This window comes from Symphodus melops (assembly GCF_947650265.1).
Source record: "Symphodus melops genome assembly, chromosome: 11".
NCBI lineage: Eukaryota > Metazoa > Chordata > Actinopteri > Labriformes > Labridae > Symphodus > Symphodus melops.
Genome location: NC_136701.1, coordinates 4,525,399 through 4,547,164, shown reverse-complemented (window position 1 = coordinate 4,547,164; position 21,766 = coordinate 4,525,399). Strand labels below are relative to the sequence as shown.

The following is a 21,766-nucleotide window of genomic DNA, read 5'->3' as shown; positions in this document are numbered from 1 at the left end:
AAGTATCTAACTATGACACCTAGTGTTTAAAACAGGTACTGCAGTCCAAATTTAAATCAATACAGAGTTTTCTCACTCCGCCCCCTTCACCCCAGACTGGATGAACGCACACTGCTATATCGCAGACACTGAAGCTTCAGTGTTTAGCCAGCTCTGCATCATCATTGAAACCTTTCTGTGGTCCAACTTCTCTCAGTGTTTTCTAAAGCATCTCCAAGATTTCTCCTGGTTTTGCCAGGCTTCAGCTTATTAGAAACATGATAAGTTTTCTTGCCCGCCTTTATCACTGCAGCCAATAGGCCTACTTTCTCTGATCCAAACAAATCCAGACCATTTAGGACCAGAATCTAAAGTTAGGAGGAGGACATACTGGCTGCTGCAGAGAAGCCAGCACTTATGAAACATAACATGTTTCCTTAATGTCTCATGATATAGTAAGGTCATTTTATTCAAACAGTTATTATTATTTTATTTAATTCAGTAGATTATGTTTTACATATTGCTGATTATACTCAGGAGATAAATAAAATAAAAGCAACAATCACAGCCAAGGTTGAATGTTTATTGAATGTTTATTAGAATTTGCAATTAGCGATGTCACATTCACCTACATGGCGCAAAAAGGAATCATAAATATGCTAATATGCACGCCTTTTTTTGAAATGAGCTCATCTCATCAGGGGGATGATATATCCGAGGAACACTCAGTGAAACACCTCCACATGGCTGAACAGGGTGACTGCACACAAACCTGTACTCTGATGACACAGTAAATCAAAAGTAGAAAATCAGCAACACAGTTTATATCAAATATCCAGGTACAAATTAAAAAGACATTTCAAAAAAGTCAAAAAGGGCACTGGATTTTTTGAGAGACAAAAAAAGGGACGGAAAATGAGAAGCTTCGTAATGCACTGCGCTGCACCCGTAATACTCGCGTGTCTCCTCTCGATCCCATGGAGCTACAGTACTGAGTTGGCAGAAAAGGTGCATGGCTTTTGTATTCAAATGAATCGGACACAATACAGGGAAAGGATCACTTGTGGATCCAGTATGGCATTTCACTTCTTTAACAGTGTAGTCTTTGAAGAATAACACATGAACAGAACCCAGTGGTCAAGATGTCAGTCCAAAAATATGTGTTCAACCGTGGCAACATTGTGAGTCCAGTCAGAAAAAAAACAAAGAAAAAGGAAAGAAATTAAGAAAAAGAAAGCAATGATAACGTTGAATCCCTGTGCTGGATAAGTGTTAGGATCGTTAGTAGCATGTCATGCTCCATTAGTGAAGTCCTTCAGAGCAGGATTGGCCGTCCTGCTTATTTATCTATTGAGCAGCGGCCATTTTGCATGTGGCCTGAGCATAATGTGCAGGGAGGGGAACAGGTGAGCTCAGCGGAAGGCAGTAGTCATAGTTGAGGTGAATACAATAATGTCGATGGTGAGGATCCATGGTCGAGAATGGTAAAAGAAGGGAGGTCATGCAGCTCGGGCCTGAGGAGGGAGAGAGGGAGGGAGGGTTCTCCATCACACTGTGGCCCCCCCTGGCCTGTTGGAGCTTTAGGTAGGACACAGGACTGAAGAGGAGAAACAGAGGAGAGTGATGTCAAATAGCTACAGGATAATACGAGTGCCTTTGATAAGATGTTCCATGTAGAGGGAATAAAAGAGCTCAGTAGGTACGGGATAATGTGAGCAGCTTGTTATAGCAGAAACTTCAAAGGAAAGCGGTCTTGTGATTCGGTTCCTGCTCGTTCATCACACAGTAAGTTATTGAAGTAATCAATACTTTCAACACATAAAATCAAATCAGAAATTATTTTATTGATTTACTTTGGTGAAAGTGAGACAAGGTGAGCAGATCTACATGAACGAGCGCAGCATTGGATTAAGTTTTTCTGCCTTGTCACTATCAGAGCCTGTTGATTTTTTCTTGTACAGGAGCTGTAGTAAACTCAGTCATCGTTTGTCTGACATCTGTAGATCTGTGAGACTTTAGGAAGATTCACTACTGCTAATATTATTCAAGTTAAAGGTACGTCAGCGAAACATAATAACTTTTATTTTGAAAATTGAAGCCTTAAGGAATTAAGGCTTCAATTTTCAAAATAAAAGTAAACAAGTATGAGGCAATCAGCCAAATGCTGGAACGAATAACAACATAGTAATGGTCATAGTGGGCTAAGTGGAAGATCGAATCTGCTTCTTTAGTTTGTCTTGTCCAGGACTATTTCAAAAGCTAAAGCAGTTTAAGAGTAGTGTTCAGGTGGAGGCAATGTTGTTTTTACCTTTCAATATGTAGTCAGTTAGCAGTGTAGGCACCTTGTCACTGTCCTCCTTCATGGCAAAAAGAACTAAGAAAGGGGGGAAATAAATCAGCGGTGATTATTCACTTTATTTGATGCCTTTAAAAAAAAACTATTCTGTGACGCTGACTTACTTTTTGTGAGCATCTGCAGGTCGTCGACAGATGGAGGGGTGCCTTTCTTCTCAAAAGGAATAACTGTGTTCAGATACTGAAAAGAGAGTCCAGAGGGTTAAAATACCAGGCGGGGTCATTTACAGGTCAAACTGTGCAGATATGTGTTGACGTTTGTTTTCAGGGATTTATTTATTCCAGATAATGAGAAGAAGCTTCAAACACTAGAGTTAACGCAGGACAACGCCTGCCGACTAAAAATAAACAAATGAATGACACACCTGAACTTTTCTTCAAGAATAAAGTCAAAGACTAAGAGTAGTCTTATATCTCTGTCAGGTTAAACGTGAAACCAGTGCCTGGAAATGTTACATGTAATTCTGGAAACAGCTAGCTTAAACTGCCAGTTTTAGCTAGCTAACTTATTTCCTGATTTTCTTTTTCTCATCACTGGCCTGGCCTTCCAACGTCGTATACTTGCACAAATGTGTCTTTGTAGTTAAGTGCCATGCGCAGTCCCCCTTTTTCTGGTCTCAATGCTAAGCTAAGCTAACCTGCTGGTTAGCATCCATTCTACTGGTATAACATAAAAACATCAGAGTGATACACTATGAGTCCTCTCTGCAAGCTCTCAGCTCTCGAGGTGCGTTATGAATATCGTTTCCCAAATCTGGAATCATTTGTGAAAAAGCTGACAGTCAAAATGTAAATGATCAACCCATCCCTGCAAATCAATTCTCATTACCCTCCAGCATATGTTGACGCTGCCGTCACACAGTTGCATGTTCATGAATTATTCATACAATTAAATTGGGGTTTCATTTTTGTTCTTCTGATTTGTGACCATCTTGACCTGAAGTCCTACACAACTATGCTGATTCAAAATGCACTCCGACGAAACGTGGCAGCTCAGGCTGTGAAAAATGTTTTGCTGCACAGAGGATTGTGGATTAGAATCGATTAAAATGTGTGTCGTTTACATTCTGCAAAAAAATACTAAATCTTTCCCCGGCAAAGTAAATACCAGGAGTACTGGAGGACAGCCACAGGACAGGATTTTATTTATCCTCCAATACATAGCGGCCGATGTTTTAAAGCACTACTTTAAATAAACCCAAAATGCTTTCGATGCCACGAAGTGTGTTTAGGTCCAGTAATCCCTAAAAAAACTGGAGCAGACGTTGAATTCTGCTGAATTCATTTAGGAAAGTCTTCATTTTAAACGTGTTTTATCTGATAAACGAGATGAAATAACCTTCAGAAGGCCTCTCTTGTCTTTGTATGCAGCAGGCTGTGTACTTTGTATGAGCGTCTGTTACACTGAGGCAGTGACAGGACTAAAAGCAGTGCAGCCACTTACAATGTTTGAACAGCCAGAGAAGCTGTGTGAGGGGATGTAAGTGATATTGAACTGATTTAAATGACAGTCATTACACTCAGTCACTCAGTCTTTATTTCGCCACTCTACTATTTATCTTTGCATGTTTAAAGGATGGAGGGGTTAAAGTCGGTGATTATGTTTGTGATCAACAACATTGTATTTGTACTTCTCTGAACATTGAACCTCACCTGTTTGTCATTCCCTGTGCTTCCAAATGTCTGTCTGATGCCCGTCTGCAGGATGTTGGACAGTCCCTCCATGCTGAAGCGCTGCAAACATTACACACAGACAGACATACATACAGACTGTCATAACAAGCAGCTAATCAAACTGAAATCTAATCAAAAGTTAAAAAACCCCAAATCTAAGTGTAGCCTTGTTTCTATCAAACATGACATCATTGTAAGAGATCATCTGCATCATTAAGACTTCTCTACATTCATTATTACTTCAGATAGTTGAGCCTCAGGTAGCATTCAATACATCACATAAAAACACTGCTGCTGCACTGCATGCTGGGAAAGTCCATTAGGGTGTTTCTGTGTTAGCAGAAGGGAAGAGAGCAGACTGGACTGAGCTGGTACGGGTCACTTCCACTTTAGGATGTTTCCTGGAAGATACTTTAGAGGCTAATGGATCCATTATGCTAACAGACACAGAGAGAGAGAGAGAGAGAGAGAGAGAGAGAGAGAGAGAGAGAGAGAGAGAGAGAGAGAGACAGAGAGAGAGAGAGAGAGAGGGAGGGAGAGAGAGAGGGAGGAGAGAGAGAAAGGGGAAGCGAGAGAGAGAGGGAGAGAAAGAGGCAGTAGAGAGAGAGAGAGAGAGGGAGGAGAGAGGAGAGACAGAAGGAGGAAGAGATGTCTGCAGGTTCAACTTTTTACTTTCTGCTGCTTACACTGGACAGACTGAAACATAAAGTCTGCACAAGCTTCCTGTTCATTTCAGCGTTAATGAAAAATAATTAATTTACTGACAGAGCGCTGAATGACCATGCAGGCTTTACAGTATATTACGTAACTTTATAGCCCCATAAACAGAGAGGATCTCAGGTCATCTGCCCAGGGGTTGTGTACTTTATCAGTAGGTGGCTGAATAATCTCCCAATATAGACTGTTATTTATGTTTTCTGGACTGAAAATCCAGTGCCCTTTTTGACACTGTTCTTTGTTCTCTTTCTGGTGTTTGTTTTATCTTCTTATTTTATTCATTGTATATTTATATTTGAGGTGCAGCACTATTAAGCCTTCACATATATACATGCAGTTAAACTGAGTCTTTAGTGCCCAGAGGTTTAAAAGTGATGGCAGACACTTTCTCTTAATGGAGCAGAGTGGGCAGGATGCTGTGTTGGTCAAAGTGGTTTGTCTCTCTATGTTACGGATGTATTTCATATCACAAAAGCTCTCTTCTGTTTAGAGGTTAAAATGTGTTAGTTCAGAAACGTGTAACAAAAAATCTTTACTGATGTAGCAAATCAAATTAGACAGACAATTATTTCCTAAATCACTAAAGTACAATCAGACTTTTTTTATGAAACCAGTGGAGTCGCCCCCTGGTGGACATTAGAAGCCTACATTGGCTTCATGTTGAAACAGAGAGGCGACATCCACTTCTTACATACAGACTATCAACTGGCTCTGTCAGTTTGATGCAAAAGGTAGCTGTGTAATGAGCTGCTGTTCTAAATGAGCTGCTGAACACACAGATGTTCTAACTTAGTCTGGACCATTTTGACATATTTAACTTATACTTATATAATGATACTGAAGAGAGAGCATCTTTAAGTAAAACTCTTATTGCTGAAGCACACTCAGAATGTAAATAATTTAAAGGTGTGAGAAGCCATCTATGCCATCCTCTCTCCCTGCTGCTCACCTTGACCGGCATGCTTCCTGTCTTCTCTGTGCTTCCTGAGTTTCCTCCGTTCACAGGTGGCGTCCCTCCTCCCTGCAGACTCAGGGCTTTGTCTCGACGCCGGCGTTTGCTGCTATCTCTCTGCTCCCTCTGCCTGTTCTGCACCTCCATCAGGGCCGTGATGAACGTGTTCTTCACCTCCTTCTCAAACTCCAGCTCTTCACGCCGGGCCAGCTGACTGACAAGCTCCTCTGAGAACTCACGGATGGTGGCCTCCACCCGATGAAGCAGCTCTTCCAGCGCTGAGCTGGGCATCAGACTCAGACCTGCAGGACAGAGGAAGCACAGGGCTTTAATGACATTTTTATATGTGACAGGTACAGAATGATTGACTGCTTAACAATACAATGACTGTGTGATTATGAGCAAAGTCAGTGTGCTAACTTTGGGGTGTTTCACATTATGAGTGGGTCCAAACTCTGCTGTGCCCAAAAGAGAGACATCACAAGTGTGAAATGTTTGCAGTTTAGTCATCGTGACTTTCTAATTTCACTGAGTTTATTTTGAGGTAATTCAAGAGGCCCAAATAAGTTACTGTGCACAGTTGTCATTTTCAAGTTTGATTTGTTTTTGCTGCTTTTTAAATAATTTTTAAAAAATCTAAGTTTTGTAATAGGTTGATCTTAAAATTTAAGGTCAATGGACAAAGGTCCATAAAGGTACAAAGTGTACAGTTTATGAAGGATAGGAGCCTCAAGACTTTTATAATAACATATAATAAAAGGATTTTTTGACTTCTTGCTACATATCTGTCAATTAAAAGAAAAAAATACAAGCTATTTCTGGAGCTTCTTTCAAACGAGAAGAACGAGATGATTCATGTTTTTATCCACACAAACATTCACACATATACACAATCTTACAATCGCAACCTTAAATACACAATACTTGTTTCAACGTTGACAATGACGGTACACAGAGAAATGGATGAATGTTATTCATTCAACTGTGTGAATCATTAGATGGTCTGCGTCTGTGTTCTCAGCTCCCATCCCAACTGAGATCGGGACAAATTACTGCGACTCAGACAGGAAATAAGTTCAGGGACCGGGCTTCTGATGGCCGAGAACACCTTGTCCTCCTGAACTCTAAAACATACCTGCTGAATTGATATGACTGATCTAACCATGTGGATCACTTCAAAACATGATGTATCTACGTGAAGAAGATAACTGGTGCATACGTCTCCGATCGTCGCACAGGAACAGACAGAATATGAGAGTACATGCAGTCTGTGAATGTTCGTCCCTGAGCATCGTGTCTGTGCACTCATCATAACCATCCTTCATGTTGGATGTTCTACAAACAGGGTTAATGATATTTTCATGTCAGGTGAAGGCAAGGACACATTTAAGAGTGAGCCCTTCTTTTATGTACAGTGTACTCACGTTCTTCAAGGAGAAATATGAATCTAGAGGGTACAGCCATTAAAAGACTGTTAACACAAATGATCCAGCGTCTCAATATTGGTCTCATTTGCAATTCTATATTAATAAAAAATATTATTTTATCAGTGGATAATATAGTTCTGTATTGCTTTTCTAAATACCCAAAAGGCAACAGAAATTCTATAACAATCCTTACATTTTTCAAAACAAATTTTGATTTTGAAATTCAACTTTCATACAGACAACAGGAAATCTATAGTATATCATTTGGAGACAGAGACATTGGTGATAATAGTTTAAATCATTTTCCCTCAACTGAAAAAGCATTGAAAGGCTTTAATGGGGAGGTATAAAAATCTAAGGCTGGGCATACATATATGAGAGTATATATATATATATATATATATGTATATATATATATATATGTTGTGATGAGATGTCGTCTCAAAGTGTATGTCTATGAAGCTTGATCTGAGTGCACACTGTATGTTTTAAATTGGGCAAAACACTGTCAATACATCTCTCCTTCTGATGCTATTTTACAGTTCACACAGGCACAATCTGGGGAAAAAATACGAAAGTTGGGGAACTGCCTTGTGGTTGTTCTCTCACTGTGTAAGTGCATTCTGTTGTATGACCTCAAACTAAACATACCAGATACTCTGTGATCGGCCCCCGCACCCCCCTAAACAATCAAGCTACATTTTGGCTGACTTCAAAATCAGTCGTTCAGCTTAAATACTATGCTACCTTTAAACATACACAGATGTGTCTTCTATTGTACTCTAAGCTGGACCATAATCCAAAAATAACATCTGCTGTACTGAAGAGGAGTTAAACAAGTGATTGTAATTAACCTCAGTAAATCTTACGTTGAAGCAAGTCTCAAATGCCACCAGAGAAAACCCCAAAAATATCATAGACAACATTTTCCAACTGCTGCAAAGGTGTCAGGATATCCCATTGATTTAGACAACCAAGTAACAGTTTTATTTCCAGTTTTACCTTCATATGAGCAGTTATTGTTGGAGGCCAGTGACAGCTGCCGAATCTCCTCAAGCAAGGAGGGGTTGTTACTGGAAGAGCAGTGGCTGCTCTCCTCCTCATCCTCCTCTTCCTCAGTTTCACCAGGATCTGGAGAGTTCTCCATCATCTCAACTATCTCCTCGATGACCTTAAAGACAGAGACAGAGAGAGCTTGAAGCATGTACAGCAGACAATCGGGCTGGTGGACAGGAAGGAGACTAACAGACAGCTCTGAGTATATACACATCCACCAGCGAGTGGGGCCACTAAACCTCCAAAAGCTTTATTCAGAACTGTACACAACATACATAAATCTATTATTGATGTGTGCTTAAGCTACAGAAAAGTATGCCAGAGACAGATAGCAACTTGCTGACAACATCTAAAATACAAGATAACTGCAAGATTGCCATTTGGGAATCTCAAGTTCTCAAAAGTTCATCCCTATAGCAGAAAGTTGCTTTAACTAACACAAAAAAATGTAATAAATAAATACAACGATATACTAAGAAGAAAACCTATATAGAGGGAATGTAGCCATACATATATAGAGATAGTCTCTTCACTCAGAAAACCACAGTTATAATGTACCCTACATTTTAATCTAAAGGGATAGTTGTGTGGTAGGGGTAGGAGGTGATTGTTAGCTCGGTCCCTTTTTCAAAAGTCAGTAGAAGTGCCGGCAAGTAAATTGGCTACATATGGGCCACTTGTACCATGTTATTCAAATAATTTGAATAACATGGTAACTGACCTTAAAAATGTTTAAAGGTAATTGTACACTTAATAGAGAAAATTCTAAGCACCTAACTTTTCTATCAGAAAGCCACTTTTTGCACTATTGGCTCTTAACTATGACACAACACACATGTTCTTCCACCCTTAAGGTTAAACTCTAGACTTTTCTTCAGGGGTTCATCATATTAAAACATTAACCCATGAAAATAGACATTACATATGACACTAAGTGTGTGACAAAATTCTGTCTGGTTCAAATTCATTCACAGTGTTAGTTCTTGTAGGGATTACCTCTTTGGTATTATTACAACAGATTGTCTCTGGTGTTCCTCATTGATCTATTCTGGGTCCTTTACTGTTTCTGTGTTTTGTGCAATAGTGACCAATTACAACTTTCTATATATATGAGGGACAAATGTTTTGGACATTCTTTTAATACAAAGCATTTGGATATATAATAGAAATTATTATTGTCTGTTTTTTAGATAATTGTTATGGACAAATCCAAAACATTAGCTGAACTCTTGATTATTGGATCGCCAATTGTCTGCCCCAGTTTGTACAAAAAACAGCTGCTCCAGCAAGATTTTTAAAATATTTGCCTATTTCACTCAGTAGTAGTTAAAGTACTAGTTAAAACTGATTCTTATGCTTAAAAAAAAAAAGATTCATTAGGCTTAATAAAGCTTTTGTTAATCCAATGTAGCCTTGATCTATTCTACCTTGTGGACATTTTCAGTCCATACTGTTTCACTTGTGGTCTGAGCTTCTGCCAACCAACAAAAATAAATCTGTATCAGATTAATTCATAAATAATCCCACACAAAAAGTAAACACAGTTACAATTATAAAGTACAAAGTGAGGTGTGAAAAATGTAAAAAATGAAAGGGACCTAATGCAGAGATTCTGAAATGGTTCTTGTGTATCATCTGGATGTCTTTTATCGTATAATCACAAACAGGACACAGACACTGCTGCTTGACACACATACACACACACACACACACACACACACATACACACACACAAACCTGGTCAGCTGTGATAAGAGGCTCGTCGCTCAGGCAGTTGGCGTTGTCATTCTTCTCATTCATCTCCTCCTCCTCTTTTTCGTGGATCTGCACAAAGTGAGATTACATTTAAACAGTCAATCTCACATGGAAAGGTACACTGATGAGGATCACAAGCAGCCTCTCTTCATAGTAAACATAAACTAAATCCATTAGAATTTTCCAAAACAGATAAATCACTGTTTGCAAAGTCAGTATGGGATAATAGGCATTTGCTGAGTATACTGCCCGTCTGTGCCGTGGGCCGGCTCTGACAGGAGCTAAACTAACAGAACAAAAATGTGCACATATAAAAAAAAAAGTGACATCATCATACCGTCCTAACACGGAGCTGTTATTTACTGGTGATCTGATCAGGAGTAAAACATTGAACTTGAACATAAACAAGCCTCTCCTCTCTGGAGGGAAAATGTTTTCCTGGCCTTGGCTGGTCCAAACATGGCCTGGACTGCTAAGTGTGTTCTGTCCGGCTGAATGTGACAGCCAATTACAGGGAAGAGGGAGAGGGAGAGCTCTGCTGAACAGCACAGCAGTCAAGGTTGGTCAAGCATGTTTTTAAGTGTCAGCATGAGACTAAAGCTTTAGAAACAGTGGACCTGTTAGACACTCAGCTAGAAAAATAATGACGCATTGTGTTCTTACTTTCTTTTTCAGATGTCTTAAAGCATAAAAGAATTTAAACCATTTTGAGACATTAAACGGATGAATACACCACCTTTCCTCCTCAGCAGCAATAAAATGAAAGTGTAGAGGAGATGACTGTGTGAGTCATTTTCTGGGGCTCTGGGTTTGTTTTCTGGGTCAGACCTCTCAGCAGCTCTGCTAAAATGCTTCTCATTGAGCATAAAATTGGTAAACAAACATCACAACAGATTCGCTGAATCATTTTTTTCATTCATAATTAAACGCTTTACACACAGCTCAGCCCTCTCACTCAGAGATGGTATTAGCGTAATACTGAACTGCTTTCCCAAGAACAATGTGTTTCAACAACGCAACTTAATCACCACCTGGAGAGTCTTTAACACGTTTCAGGGATTATAAAAAAGCGCATGTCTTAATTTAAAAAAAAGAGCTATAAATACATCACGTTTTGCATTTCACTCAAAACATTTTCTGTTTATAGCCTTAAACCACCCACATGATGCCACACTGTAGGATGATGACTCCAATAATATGTTTAATGTGTGAATAACACTGTAAACTGCTCCTAACACTACACATAAAGTTGATGTAAACTAACACAAAGGACAGGGCTGTTATTTCTCTGCTCTGTTTACACCTCTTAAAGGACGTTTTCTTCTTCCCACTGTAACTTTGCTAAATGTTGCTAAGTGCTTACTTTGGATTAACGTTGGGCCTGTGTAGATGATAAAACAACGAGTCAGGTCCAGTTTTTTTTTTTTTTTTGTAAAGTGTCTAAAGGTGAAGGCAAGGGAAGGGAAGTTTATTTATCTCGCACATTTCAACAACAAGGCAATTCAAAGTGCATGAAGGTGAATTATTGTAATACAAATAGTTGTTGATCGACTGAGGTTGCATTCCTTTTATCCATAAAGTATCAATGATCTTTATTTTAATTCAAAGCATCCAGAGTGAGGTTTCACCTTCTTTCTCCAAAACTAAAAGCAGGTTAACAAACTAAGAGACGTTCAAGTAGAGAGATGAAGACGCTGTACACATCACAAATCTAACAAGTAAAACTGTTTCGAAAAAAAATACACATCAAACTCTTGACAGAGAACTTATATTGTTACACAATAGGTTTTATATGATCATAAATAAAAGCTTGTTTTGGTAAAATACAAGCATATAATTGTTTTTCTGTTTAGTAGAAGCTATAATAATGTTTTGGATTGGTCGATTTATTTCTTTAATTAAAAGAAGTTGAATTAAAAAAAGAGAAAAAGAAACACTCAATAATAAAGTGAACCTAAATAAACTAACACATCCAAGATGAAGCGGATTGAGTCTACTTGTATTTTACACAAATCTTTATTTTCTCACGTCACTCATAAGTCTTGTAACATCAGGCTAAACCTACTTTGAGTTAATAACAAGATGGCCAATTCCCACTAAGGTGAGCTGTTGTTTAAGTTGGTAGATTTGTTTGAGTATAGCATTTCTTATTTGCTGGTATGTACTTAAACGTTACTTGATAATACCCTTGATTGCAGCACGGTGATGTCTTGTCCATGTAAACAAACTCTAATCTAGATAAAGAGTAAAAACCTGCACATAAAGATGTTGACTGGTTCTTTTTCTATAGACTTTATCACCCACACCATGTGCTTGTTATTCTACCTGGTGCTTGTAATTTTTTTTAATATATATATATATATATATATATATATATAATATTATAAATGATGTCCATCTTGAGGTCCTACATTCATGTGAGGACCCTTTGAGTCTTTAACTGAAATCCCCCAAAATACTAATGAATAAAAAAAAAGACATTTTCCAATATGCTAATGTCTTCTAATCAAGGTAAAGATACACTGAAGGTTTTTTTATATCTTAATATTAAGTTCACCATTTATAATACAAAAGCTGTCTTGTGGTTGTTTTTGAAAGCCTTACATGAAGCTGAGCAGAAGGCTGTGCAGCAACACGTACCTCCTGCTCGGACAGATTGCCGTTGAGTCCCTCTTGGTCAGGGTTGTCCCAGGTGGAGATGTAGTTGTCAGTCAGAGCATCCCACACGCTGCAAAACAAATAACACACAGATAGATGCACACATGGAAGCGAGAGTAAATTTTCAACATAAAACGTTGAATCTGTCCCTCACTCTGCAGGCTGCGAGCTATTTTAAGCTGCTGTAGCCGCACACCGTGTCGTTAGACGGTTATATAACAGCATTAGACTAAAGATGGCTGTGTTGTCTTATCCCCTGGTTAAAATCAGGTCTACTTGGCTGCGTCATCAGAAGCCTACAACTCAGTCAATATTTCAAAGAGGCCAACTTCAGTCAATGCACAGAGCTCGAGGCTGCAGAGGAACAATGCACCACAAATAAAAAAACTGCTTACTACTGAGGAAACGGTATCCTTACAGAGATTTAGATAAAGCTTCTCACATCATTGTGCAGTCGGTCTCGGACTGAACCCGGTGAAGCGTCTGCCTGAGGAGAGATTACATAAAACTAAAAGAGAGGAACAGTCTCCTTTGTGTTTTTCCCTCCTCCTCCTCTCAGAGGTTGTCTCAGGGCCTGCTGCCCGGCTCTCAGTGGCACTGCCCACAGCAGACACACAGAGGACACATTCAGCACACAGCTTACCTCACCAGCAGCCTGCATGTCACTGCTGCATGCAACAGCAGATAAACAAGGGCAACTCTTTTTCTTTCTGTAAACTAATCAAGTGAATTACAAGATGTGTGTATTTCTGTAGTTATTGCTTCCGATCAACTGTTTGTTTGCATGTGTTAAGCAATCAAATGACATGGGCTGCAACACTGGTTAATGCCTGTGTGCATGTATGAGGTACTCCAGCATCCCACCATCCAGTCCAAAGATATACGTGTTTGGTTGCTGACTAAAATTCGTCACACGGTGTGGATATGAGCGGGACTTCCTGTTTATCTCTCGGTGCTGTGATTGGCTGTTGACTAGTCAGTGCATACCCCACTATAACATTGAACAGTTCTCAGACTTAATTTAGAATGTATATGTATGCACTGCAATGGAAAGAAATAAAAATCCATAAATCCATATTAAAGTACTACATTGAAAATGACTTGTACTTTTATTAGCTGATTTTAAAGATCACATATTCTACTCCTTTTCAACTAGTTCATTGCAATTAGTCTCAAAGCCACTCTGCTCCTGTATTTGATCATGTCTATAAATCGCTCTATTTCAGCCCTGCTCAGAACAGGCTGTTTCTGTGTCTGTAGCTTTAAATATGTAAACGAGCTGCGTCTGACCACGCCCCTCTCTGGGTGGCTCGGGCTTTCTCGCTCCATGTCCTGTTGTTTACTGTGAGAAGGCAGACTCAGAGGGCAGAATAAACAGCTAGCTGAAGAAGTGTCATTCACCTGGGGGAGGGGTTACTGCCCTTTGTGATGTCATGAAGGGAAAATGTCCTGACAGCCTGTTTGAGCACAATTTTTCTGAAAAGTAGAGCAGGCAAAAGACGGAGAGGGTGGACTTTTGTTATGGCTGGGGGGTTTGTAGAACGACTCGGGACATATTAGTGTTAGAGGAACATGGTAAAGTTTGTTTTGCAGAAAATGTGACCTTTAACCAAGTGCAGAGGCTAAATGTCAATGTCCACAGCACAACCTTTTCTGATTTTCCCCCTTTATGTTTTGCACCACAGAACCCAGAATATATATGAGCTGATTATTATTTGAATGCAATAAAAATAATCTCTTTTCAAAAGACTTTAAAGAAAAAAATCTTTTATCAGTCATCAGCACGCAGCACAGACTGCCTCCATCACACAGACTCAGTGTTTGGTCATCTGGACAGCATGTTACTAAGCCGTCCTGCTGTGTTTGTTGGCCCGCGGCCGCTGACAAGAAAACATTTAATATTCTGCCTCCCCATCAGCTGACTCAGATCTGCCTTCCAAATCAGAAAACTGCAGGGATTATTACAAAAAGTGATGCAGACTATTTTCAACCTATGGTTTTAACTCCTGTCTTCCTCAACAAATCACAACAGCTTACATCTGTTTTGGGTTTAATGTATAATGGGACTAAATATCTTGTGTTTACGACTAACTTGATATAAAATCACAGCATTGTTACTAACTCGAATGACGAGGAGGGACAATGAGATGTTTATGTGACTCACGAGGAGCAGGGGAACAATGTGTGTATCTTACTCACAATATCTTTACTGTCTTCTGACATTGTGTTACAACGACGCAGTGCATGGTTTAAAGCTCTATCATAACATGCAGATTTATTGAAGTACTGTGTTTGTTCATGATTAATTCTTGATATAATATAGAATCAGGAAAGTACTGTTTGAAAAAATCCCCTCCAGCCCTCTCCTCTCACACCTTCAGACTATTTTTAGCTCGATTCATCCTCACACAGTGTGACGAAGAGTGTGTGTTTCCGCTTCAGATGCTGTGAGCAGGAGGAGGAGGAGGAGGAGGAGGAGGAGGAAGGGGGTCTGGCAGTGAGTTGTCGGAGAGCAGTGACAGATACACAGCCAAAGCACAGTGAGGCGTACGATGGTGCACGTTGAATAATTCAGGATAAGACCTACTGTGGTGTGGTGGAGGGTGGGGTCATCATGATGCTGGGGGACTCCTTGTTTGGGATGTTGTGGTCTGTGTGGGGGTGTGAATGTTTTATTTTTGTCCGGTGTGATGTGCAGCTCTAATGTTTTGGTCCTGAGGCTGCAATGTGACGGCATTGGCTACAAAATTAATAAATGATTGTTGAACGGACGTCAAGGTGTGAGTTTTATTTGCAATTCCAAGAATCTTTGTGTTCTGTTATGTCACTATGTTGGCAGACATTCAGTGTTACTGGGGCCCTTTTTTTGAACAAAATGCATTTGTTAACGTAGCTGGTCTATTGATCAAGTATGGTAGCATCCACACAAGCTACATTTCCCTACAAAATCTCTGAAAGTGCAGTGGATCGTTTTGTCATGGTCCAAAATCAAAGTAGTAAGAGCGAGTAGACGACGCCAGCCAATAAACATCACTGTAGTTGAGGCGGGATATTTACTTCTGTATGATGGTAACATCACTGTCTAATCCTTGATGCTCTTGACATCCCTGCTGCTGCTGACAGTGCAGACAGGTGAGCACGTTTTCACCTACTGGGGCGAACACATGCATGTGTTTCCAACAACAAGTTAACATAACAAAGTTAACCATCGGCCGTACAGGCTGCAGTCTTTGTTTCTTGAGCATACACATTTTGTGAACTTGTATTTTAGCTCACTGTACTTTTCAAGCAGCTCGCCCACCACTGCAGTCATTTCTACACTTTATGTTCCTCATATTTAAGTAAGATGCATAAAAAACAGAGGAGAAACATGATAAAATAGTAAATGGACTTGAGCTTGTAAAGCATTTTTCTGGTCTTCTGACAACTCAAAGCCCTTTTACATCGCAGATCAGACGTTCCCTTTAACACACACTGATGGTAAAGGCTGCTGTGTAAAGTGTCCATCAGTGGAAGCAGTGGGAGCAATTCAGGGTTTGGTGTCTTGTTCCTGCAGGAGCTGACCAGAGAACACCGGACCCCTGTAAACACCACCTAACATACAAACCTCCTGAGGACCTGGAATGTGTGTTCCCTGCAGGGGTTGAGAAACTGAGGACTACATGTAAAACATGGTAGTAATTTAACACAATACTGTGGCCAGAAGCCTTTTAGCTCTCTTTTCAAATAGACTGTCAATATAACAAACCTATTTAACAAGAGTAAGGGGGAAAGGTGAGTTTGCTCATATGGGTTGTGTATAACTTAAAGGATTGTTTCACTCTGATGCCTGAATATATCAAATAAATATTTTGATAATGAAGTTAGATTTCAGATTGCACTTTTGACCCATGTTTGGGTGAGAAGAGATGTGGGAAAAACATTATTAACAGATGGCCATTTTGGATTAGTAATGGCATATTAGTAAGGTTTAAGAGTTTCAGTTTTTTAGACCACAGATTCAAGGGAGAGTAAAGGCAGATTATTTGTTTTAAGCTCGCCCCCTAAAAAAAATTAAGGTCAAATATTAATCTAAAACCAAACGAAATTAGAAATGTTGAATCAATATGCGTAAGATTGACCCAAATACTAATAATTTTTATCTGAAATATTTACATGGTTGCACAGTTCAGGTGTGCCTTTTGTGTTCCATTAAATTTTGAATTCACCAGGCTTCAAAATTCTGTATAGATGACTGAACGCTACACAGACAACACGTGGACCTTTTACTGGAAGTACTTTGTCAAACTATTAGGACTTGATCACTCACTCTTCATCCTGCAACCTCTCCTCGTCCTCCTGGCTGTGTGTCTGGGTGCGTATTGGTGCCAGGACCTCCGTCTTGGTGTTGTAGTTGTGGAAGCAGACGTTGAGCTTCTCATCAAACTCATTGACCAAGTCCTCCATGGACTTGAAGCTCATCATCTCAGAGAAGTTCTCCAGCTCAGAGAAGTCCTCACGGGTGATGGAGGCCAGTGGGACGGTGGTGGACGTGTTGGTGGAGTAAGAGGAGTTGTCGTACTCATCCATGTGACAGGGCCGGAGGTCCTCAAACTCCTCATCCAAACACACGAGAGGGGCTTCCATGGTGTCCCCTGTCTGTAGATCTCTGAGTCCTGCAGAAACAGAGACGGGGTGATAAAGGGTTAATCCCTGGGTTTGCTGAATCGGCATTCGCCAGCATTTATTTAATGCTGCAGTAAATCTGTTTTGAAACATGAACGACAAAGCCTAGAGTGGATGTACTTCTTGTTTCAAAATGATGAGGCAATGGTTCACTTTTTTTTTTCTTCAACCTGATTGAACAACTTGTCAACACAGGTCGTCACATCGCAAAGAATATCCTCCTCAACATCTATTCTACCGTTAAAATTACTATTGGCCTAATGGACATCATGCTGTATTGAAGACTTGACATGAGACCATTTTGAAATTGAAAACTCAAAACTCAAAACTCACAAGAATGCAGGTTAAAAGGACTTTTACGCTAACTTAACTTTTGGAACCAGAGGCTACATCGCTAACATTTAGTCAAAGGTTTCAATCCTATTTTGCAATAGCCAAAATAATCATCCCTGAATTACATTTGCACTTTCCTTAGCAAAGTGCTAGCTCTAGTAGCTAGCACTTTGTTAAGGAAATACTTGTGCTAGTAGGCCTATTAGCAGATTAGATTTGCTTACCCCCTGTCCTATCTTGTTCCAACATTTTGTCTAGATTAAGAAAACAGAGATGGCAACCAATCAAAGATTCAAAGTGGCCGCCTACAACCAAATGAGTGACTTCTTGAGGGCTAGGTGCGCTACACCATGATTAAAAGAACCCGATCAGACAAAGCACAAACATGCATGTCTGTCACCATCTGTTTAACGTAACCATTTCCCAAAAGGATTTATTTGGCGTTTCCTAAATCACTCCTGTCTCACCTCATGTGGAGTGGACGCCGTGTTGTCTAGACAAAGAGGAGATGGAGGTACATGTGCCAGAAGGGGACCAGGTCCCAAAGGGAACCAAACCAGGTGGTTGTACTGGTAAGTCACAGTTAATTACCGTTGTCTACTGGGATTTCACTGTAGAGGTTTTCTAGATTCTGGGACAGGACATTATAGGAACATTTATCACAGTATATAAAATTGCTGTTTTTCACTGCTGGTCATGGATTTCTTTATGGATTTTCATGATAGATGATGTGTGGGGAAAACCTGATTGCTTCACATAATTGTGTCATTAATGGTGTCATTTAATTATGATGCCTATTTAGATGAATGGACTCAAATACAGTCTTAATGAAGTCATAGCATATGAGTTGTAAACAATTCAAAGGCTCTTTTTATGGAGCACAGCAGCATCACTGACAGCACATTTGAGGGGTTGGGACAGAATTTAGAAAACTGCTTAACAAAGGAAGGACAACTGTCACATGCAAAAGGGAATTTCCAGTAAAACATGCATACATTTTCTTGTAGAACACTGTCTCAACTCAAAAACATTCAGTCACAACGGTAACACTTTGGGACAGTTTGTGGTGGGGAAGTACTTTTCAATATCCCTGACCTGAGATTGAAAACAACAAGAGATTTTTGACATTTATTCACAGAGCACGTTCTAATAAAAAGATTGTGCATACAGATCAGACGTAGCTTGAGGTCATAAAAGTAATGCCAATGCAGAAGTGGAGAAGTAAACCTGCAAGATTTGAAAGTAAGCAGAGGCTTGCAATTATATGTACACTAAGTCTAGCAGAAAATCATAGTGCAATTCCTTTGATTTATGGCCTCAGTTAACATTTACGATACCCGTTTGTTGTCTCAATTCCTAGGTTCAAGTTTTCTTTAATACTGCATGAAATATACTTTGAAGCATTTATAGATTTAGAGGAAAATACACAATATAACAGCATAGGTTTTAGGGTGTGGTTTGCTGACATGAACAATATGCATTAACGGCGAACCTGTCAACCAGGATGGAGGAGAGTACCGTCCAAATACAGTATGTTCCCTTCTGGCTGCAGAGAAGGAAAGTATGATGACGGCCTCGAATGTTAACTTGAGGCCTTAAACATTGACTACAAACAAACAGTTGACTTCATGCTGGTTGTGTTCACTTCTTACTAACAGTCTCTAGTTTTACTTCTCTGACTTTCCACCAGATAAAGATGACGGCATCTCAATAGAGGTCATCTTGACATAATTTTTTTTTTTGGGACCTATAATCCCATTGTTTATTTACGACACCAAGTAGTCTCAGTGTTTTGGATAGTAGTAAACATAGGGTTAAAGTGTCACCCAAATCATTGTTTTGGTTCTCTAATGACTGAAATCAGCTCAGGGGAGGAGCAACAGAATAACTATGGTTATGGTCATTTTAATTTACTGTGAGGATAAACAAATGTTGTGCAGGTCTTCTCAAAGTATCATCACTGTGCGTAAAATGAAGTCTTATTTTGAGATCTTCAGAATTATAAGAATGTGAACCAAGAAAAAAAAAAAGAAGAAAGAATCAGCAAACAGCGTTAACGACTTAATGTTGTTGTCAGACTTTGAGGTGAAGTTGTGCATCAGTCAGGTTATCTGACGCAGTGTAATTACAGAAGTGAGGCCTCAATTTCATCCTGTGCGCTGTGCTGGACCGTGGCCTGGTCTAAGTGAGTGACTACAGAGGAGTCCATTTAAAAAAAACAAAAAAAAAAACAAGCTTAGACAGGCCTCTTCCTTCTGTTCTAAGCACTCAGCAAAGTGCTGCTCCGTTAGCAGCCGGATATTGTGTTTGTACAAGATCGTCTCCTCTCTACTGATGTGTTTGTTGGTTTGTGTTTCTTTTTCATTGTATCTTGTTCTTTCCGTACTCATTTTTCTAATTTCTCTGCAGGTGAAAGCAATTAATGTTAAACAAATCTTTACAGTAAGAGAACAAACCAGCCTTTTTATGTGACAGTGACTGACAAGCGGGGTCTGTTAGAGGAGCCAATTAGGATCATTTGGTCTGCTTTAAAAAGGAACATGAGCAGGCTGTAACCTTGCCACAGGGACTCTCTGCAGCTGAACTGATGCTTGAAATGTGTCAAATTCACAAATTCAATTTCCTGTAACAACTCCCCGGTCACGTTGGGTTGGTAGGAAACCCCTGGAATACTTAATTTGATGAATCGGAGATGAAATCATCAAGATCAGTGCTGACGATAGCCTTTTTTGGCCTGGGGGTTTGCCAAATGTGTGCAGAGTGTTTGTTTGGGATGTGCGTCGATTGTGGTCGTCTATGTGACCTTCACTAGGTGTTGGTGGTCTCAGGTGCTTCCTCAGCATGCAGGTATGAAACGAGCCAATCAGAGGTCATTTAATGGTATGGAGACAGCTTGTTTTACTGTGGGAGGAATGAACATGCCTACGTCACTGAACGCAGATTCCCAATGCAGATATATATTTTTTATTTTATTTTGGGTTTCCTAGCATGAGTTAAACCACATTCAAAAAATTAACAGATTTGCTCCCACATGAATGTTTTTAAAAAATGCATTCCGTTTTGATTTGAAGAAATGGTACAAATGGAAATCAAGCAGGTCCATGTCATCAGCTCATCATATGGAGAAAAAGAGAGGAGAGTGGGGGAGGGAGAGAAGAGCAACGAGGAGATAGAGGAAACCATGGTTACAAGGCGAGGATGGATTAAGATGATGCACTGGGAGGACCTGGACAAATGAACCACAGGATGATACAGAAGGAAGACAGATTACCTGCAGTTGACGTGTGGTTGTTTTTGAGGCTCGTTTTTTTTCAGGATCTGATCAGACGAGGAGAGTCTTTTCCCTCAGCTGTAAAACCCACCGATGAGCAGGAGCGGCATTCATCCCAGATATGAAGAAGAGGAACGGAAAAAAAGAAGAGGGAGGTAAAGATGGCAGCGTGGTCCGAGCTTTGGTGTGTATCCCTTCCCCTCACCCGTAAGCCCGCAGCCTCCCTGATGCGTCCTCCCACAGCCCGTTGTTTTCCAATCAATAGGCAGCAGCTCAGAATGCACAGAGCCTGCGCACGGTGACGACATCTGCTCCCCCCCTCCCTCCCTTTTCTTTCTCCCCTCACTATCCTCGCTTTCTCTCTTTGTCCCTGCCTCCTGCCCCCTCCCCCTGTAAACATTAATTCCCCGATATTCATGAGGCAAGGCGAGCAGGAGGAGAACTGGGGGGGAAGGAGATGTGTAGCAAGGTAACACAGTGTTTATCGGTCTCCATCGTCCATTGAATCCTTTCAGCAGCTTCCACCTATTGTCTGCTGAACCATCCTGACAATAGTCTGACTACAGAGAACACATGCACACAGAGATATCATTCAAAACCCAGATTACTGCCAATTCAAAACAGCTCTGTGAAAGAAATGAATATAAATTCCACGATGCTTGCTTGTTGAAACTTGCTGTAAAATAAAATAAGCAAAACAAGCATTGTTCATATGCAACATTAATAAATGATTCTCTTTATGGTCCACATATTTGTACTATTGTCTGCAGACTATAGTCTCAAAGAATGGTTAAAGCATCCTTTAATACCTGAACACAACAATCACAGTACAGACAACAATGACAAACATGGTTTGAGTGTAAATGTTTTCACGTTTGACAACGTCACTTTTATTCACTCCCTGCTATGTTGTCTTTAAAGTGC

General features: G+C 40.0%; 1 protein-coding gene across 7 annotated transcripts; it reads right to left on the bottom strand.

The window, feature by feature from the left end:
* Positions 1-553: 553 nt before the first annotated feature.
* fez1 (fasciculation and elongation protein zeta 1 (zygin I)) lies at positions 554-21,146 on the bottom strand (the record flags this gene model as incomplete). Of its 7 annotated transcripts, none has more annotated exons than XM_079356157.1 (10): positions 20,843-21,117; positions 16,883-17,228; positions 12,520-12,643; positions 9,898-9,984; positions 8,107-8,275; positions 5,675-5,979; positions 3,988-4,068; positions 2,440-2,515; positions 2,288-2,353; positions 554-1,576 (listed from the first exon to the last, which is right to left on the bottom strand). In XM_079356157.1, exons 2-10 carry the CDS (start codon positions 17,197-17,199, stop codon positions 1,560-1,562), a joined length of 1,242 nt encoding a protein of 413 aa, XP_079212283.1. In that variant the 5' UTR covers positions 17,200-17,228; positions 20,843-21,117. The 7 variants fall into 7 exon arrangements, with proteins under 7 accessions (XP_079212283.1, XP_079212284.1, XP_079212285.1 ...); XM_079356158.1 differs by having other exon boundaries at positions 12,556-12,643; positions 20,843-21,114; XM_079356159.1 differs by lacking the exons at positions 16,883-17,228; positions 20,843-21,117 and adding an exon at positions 13,016-13,130.
* Between the last annotated feature and the right edge of the window lie 620 nt (positions 21,147-21,766).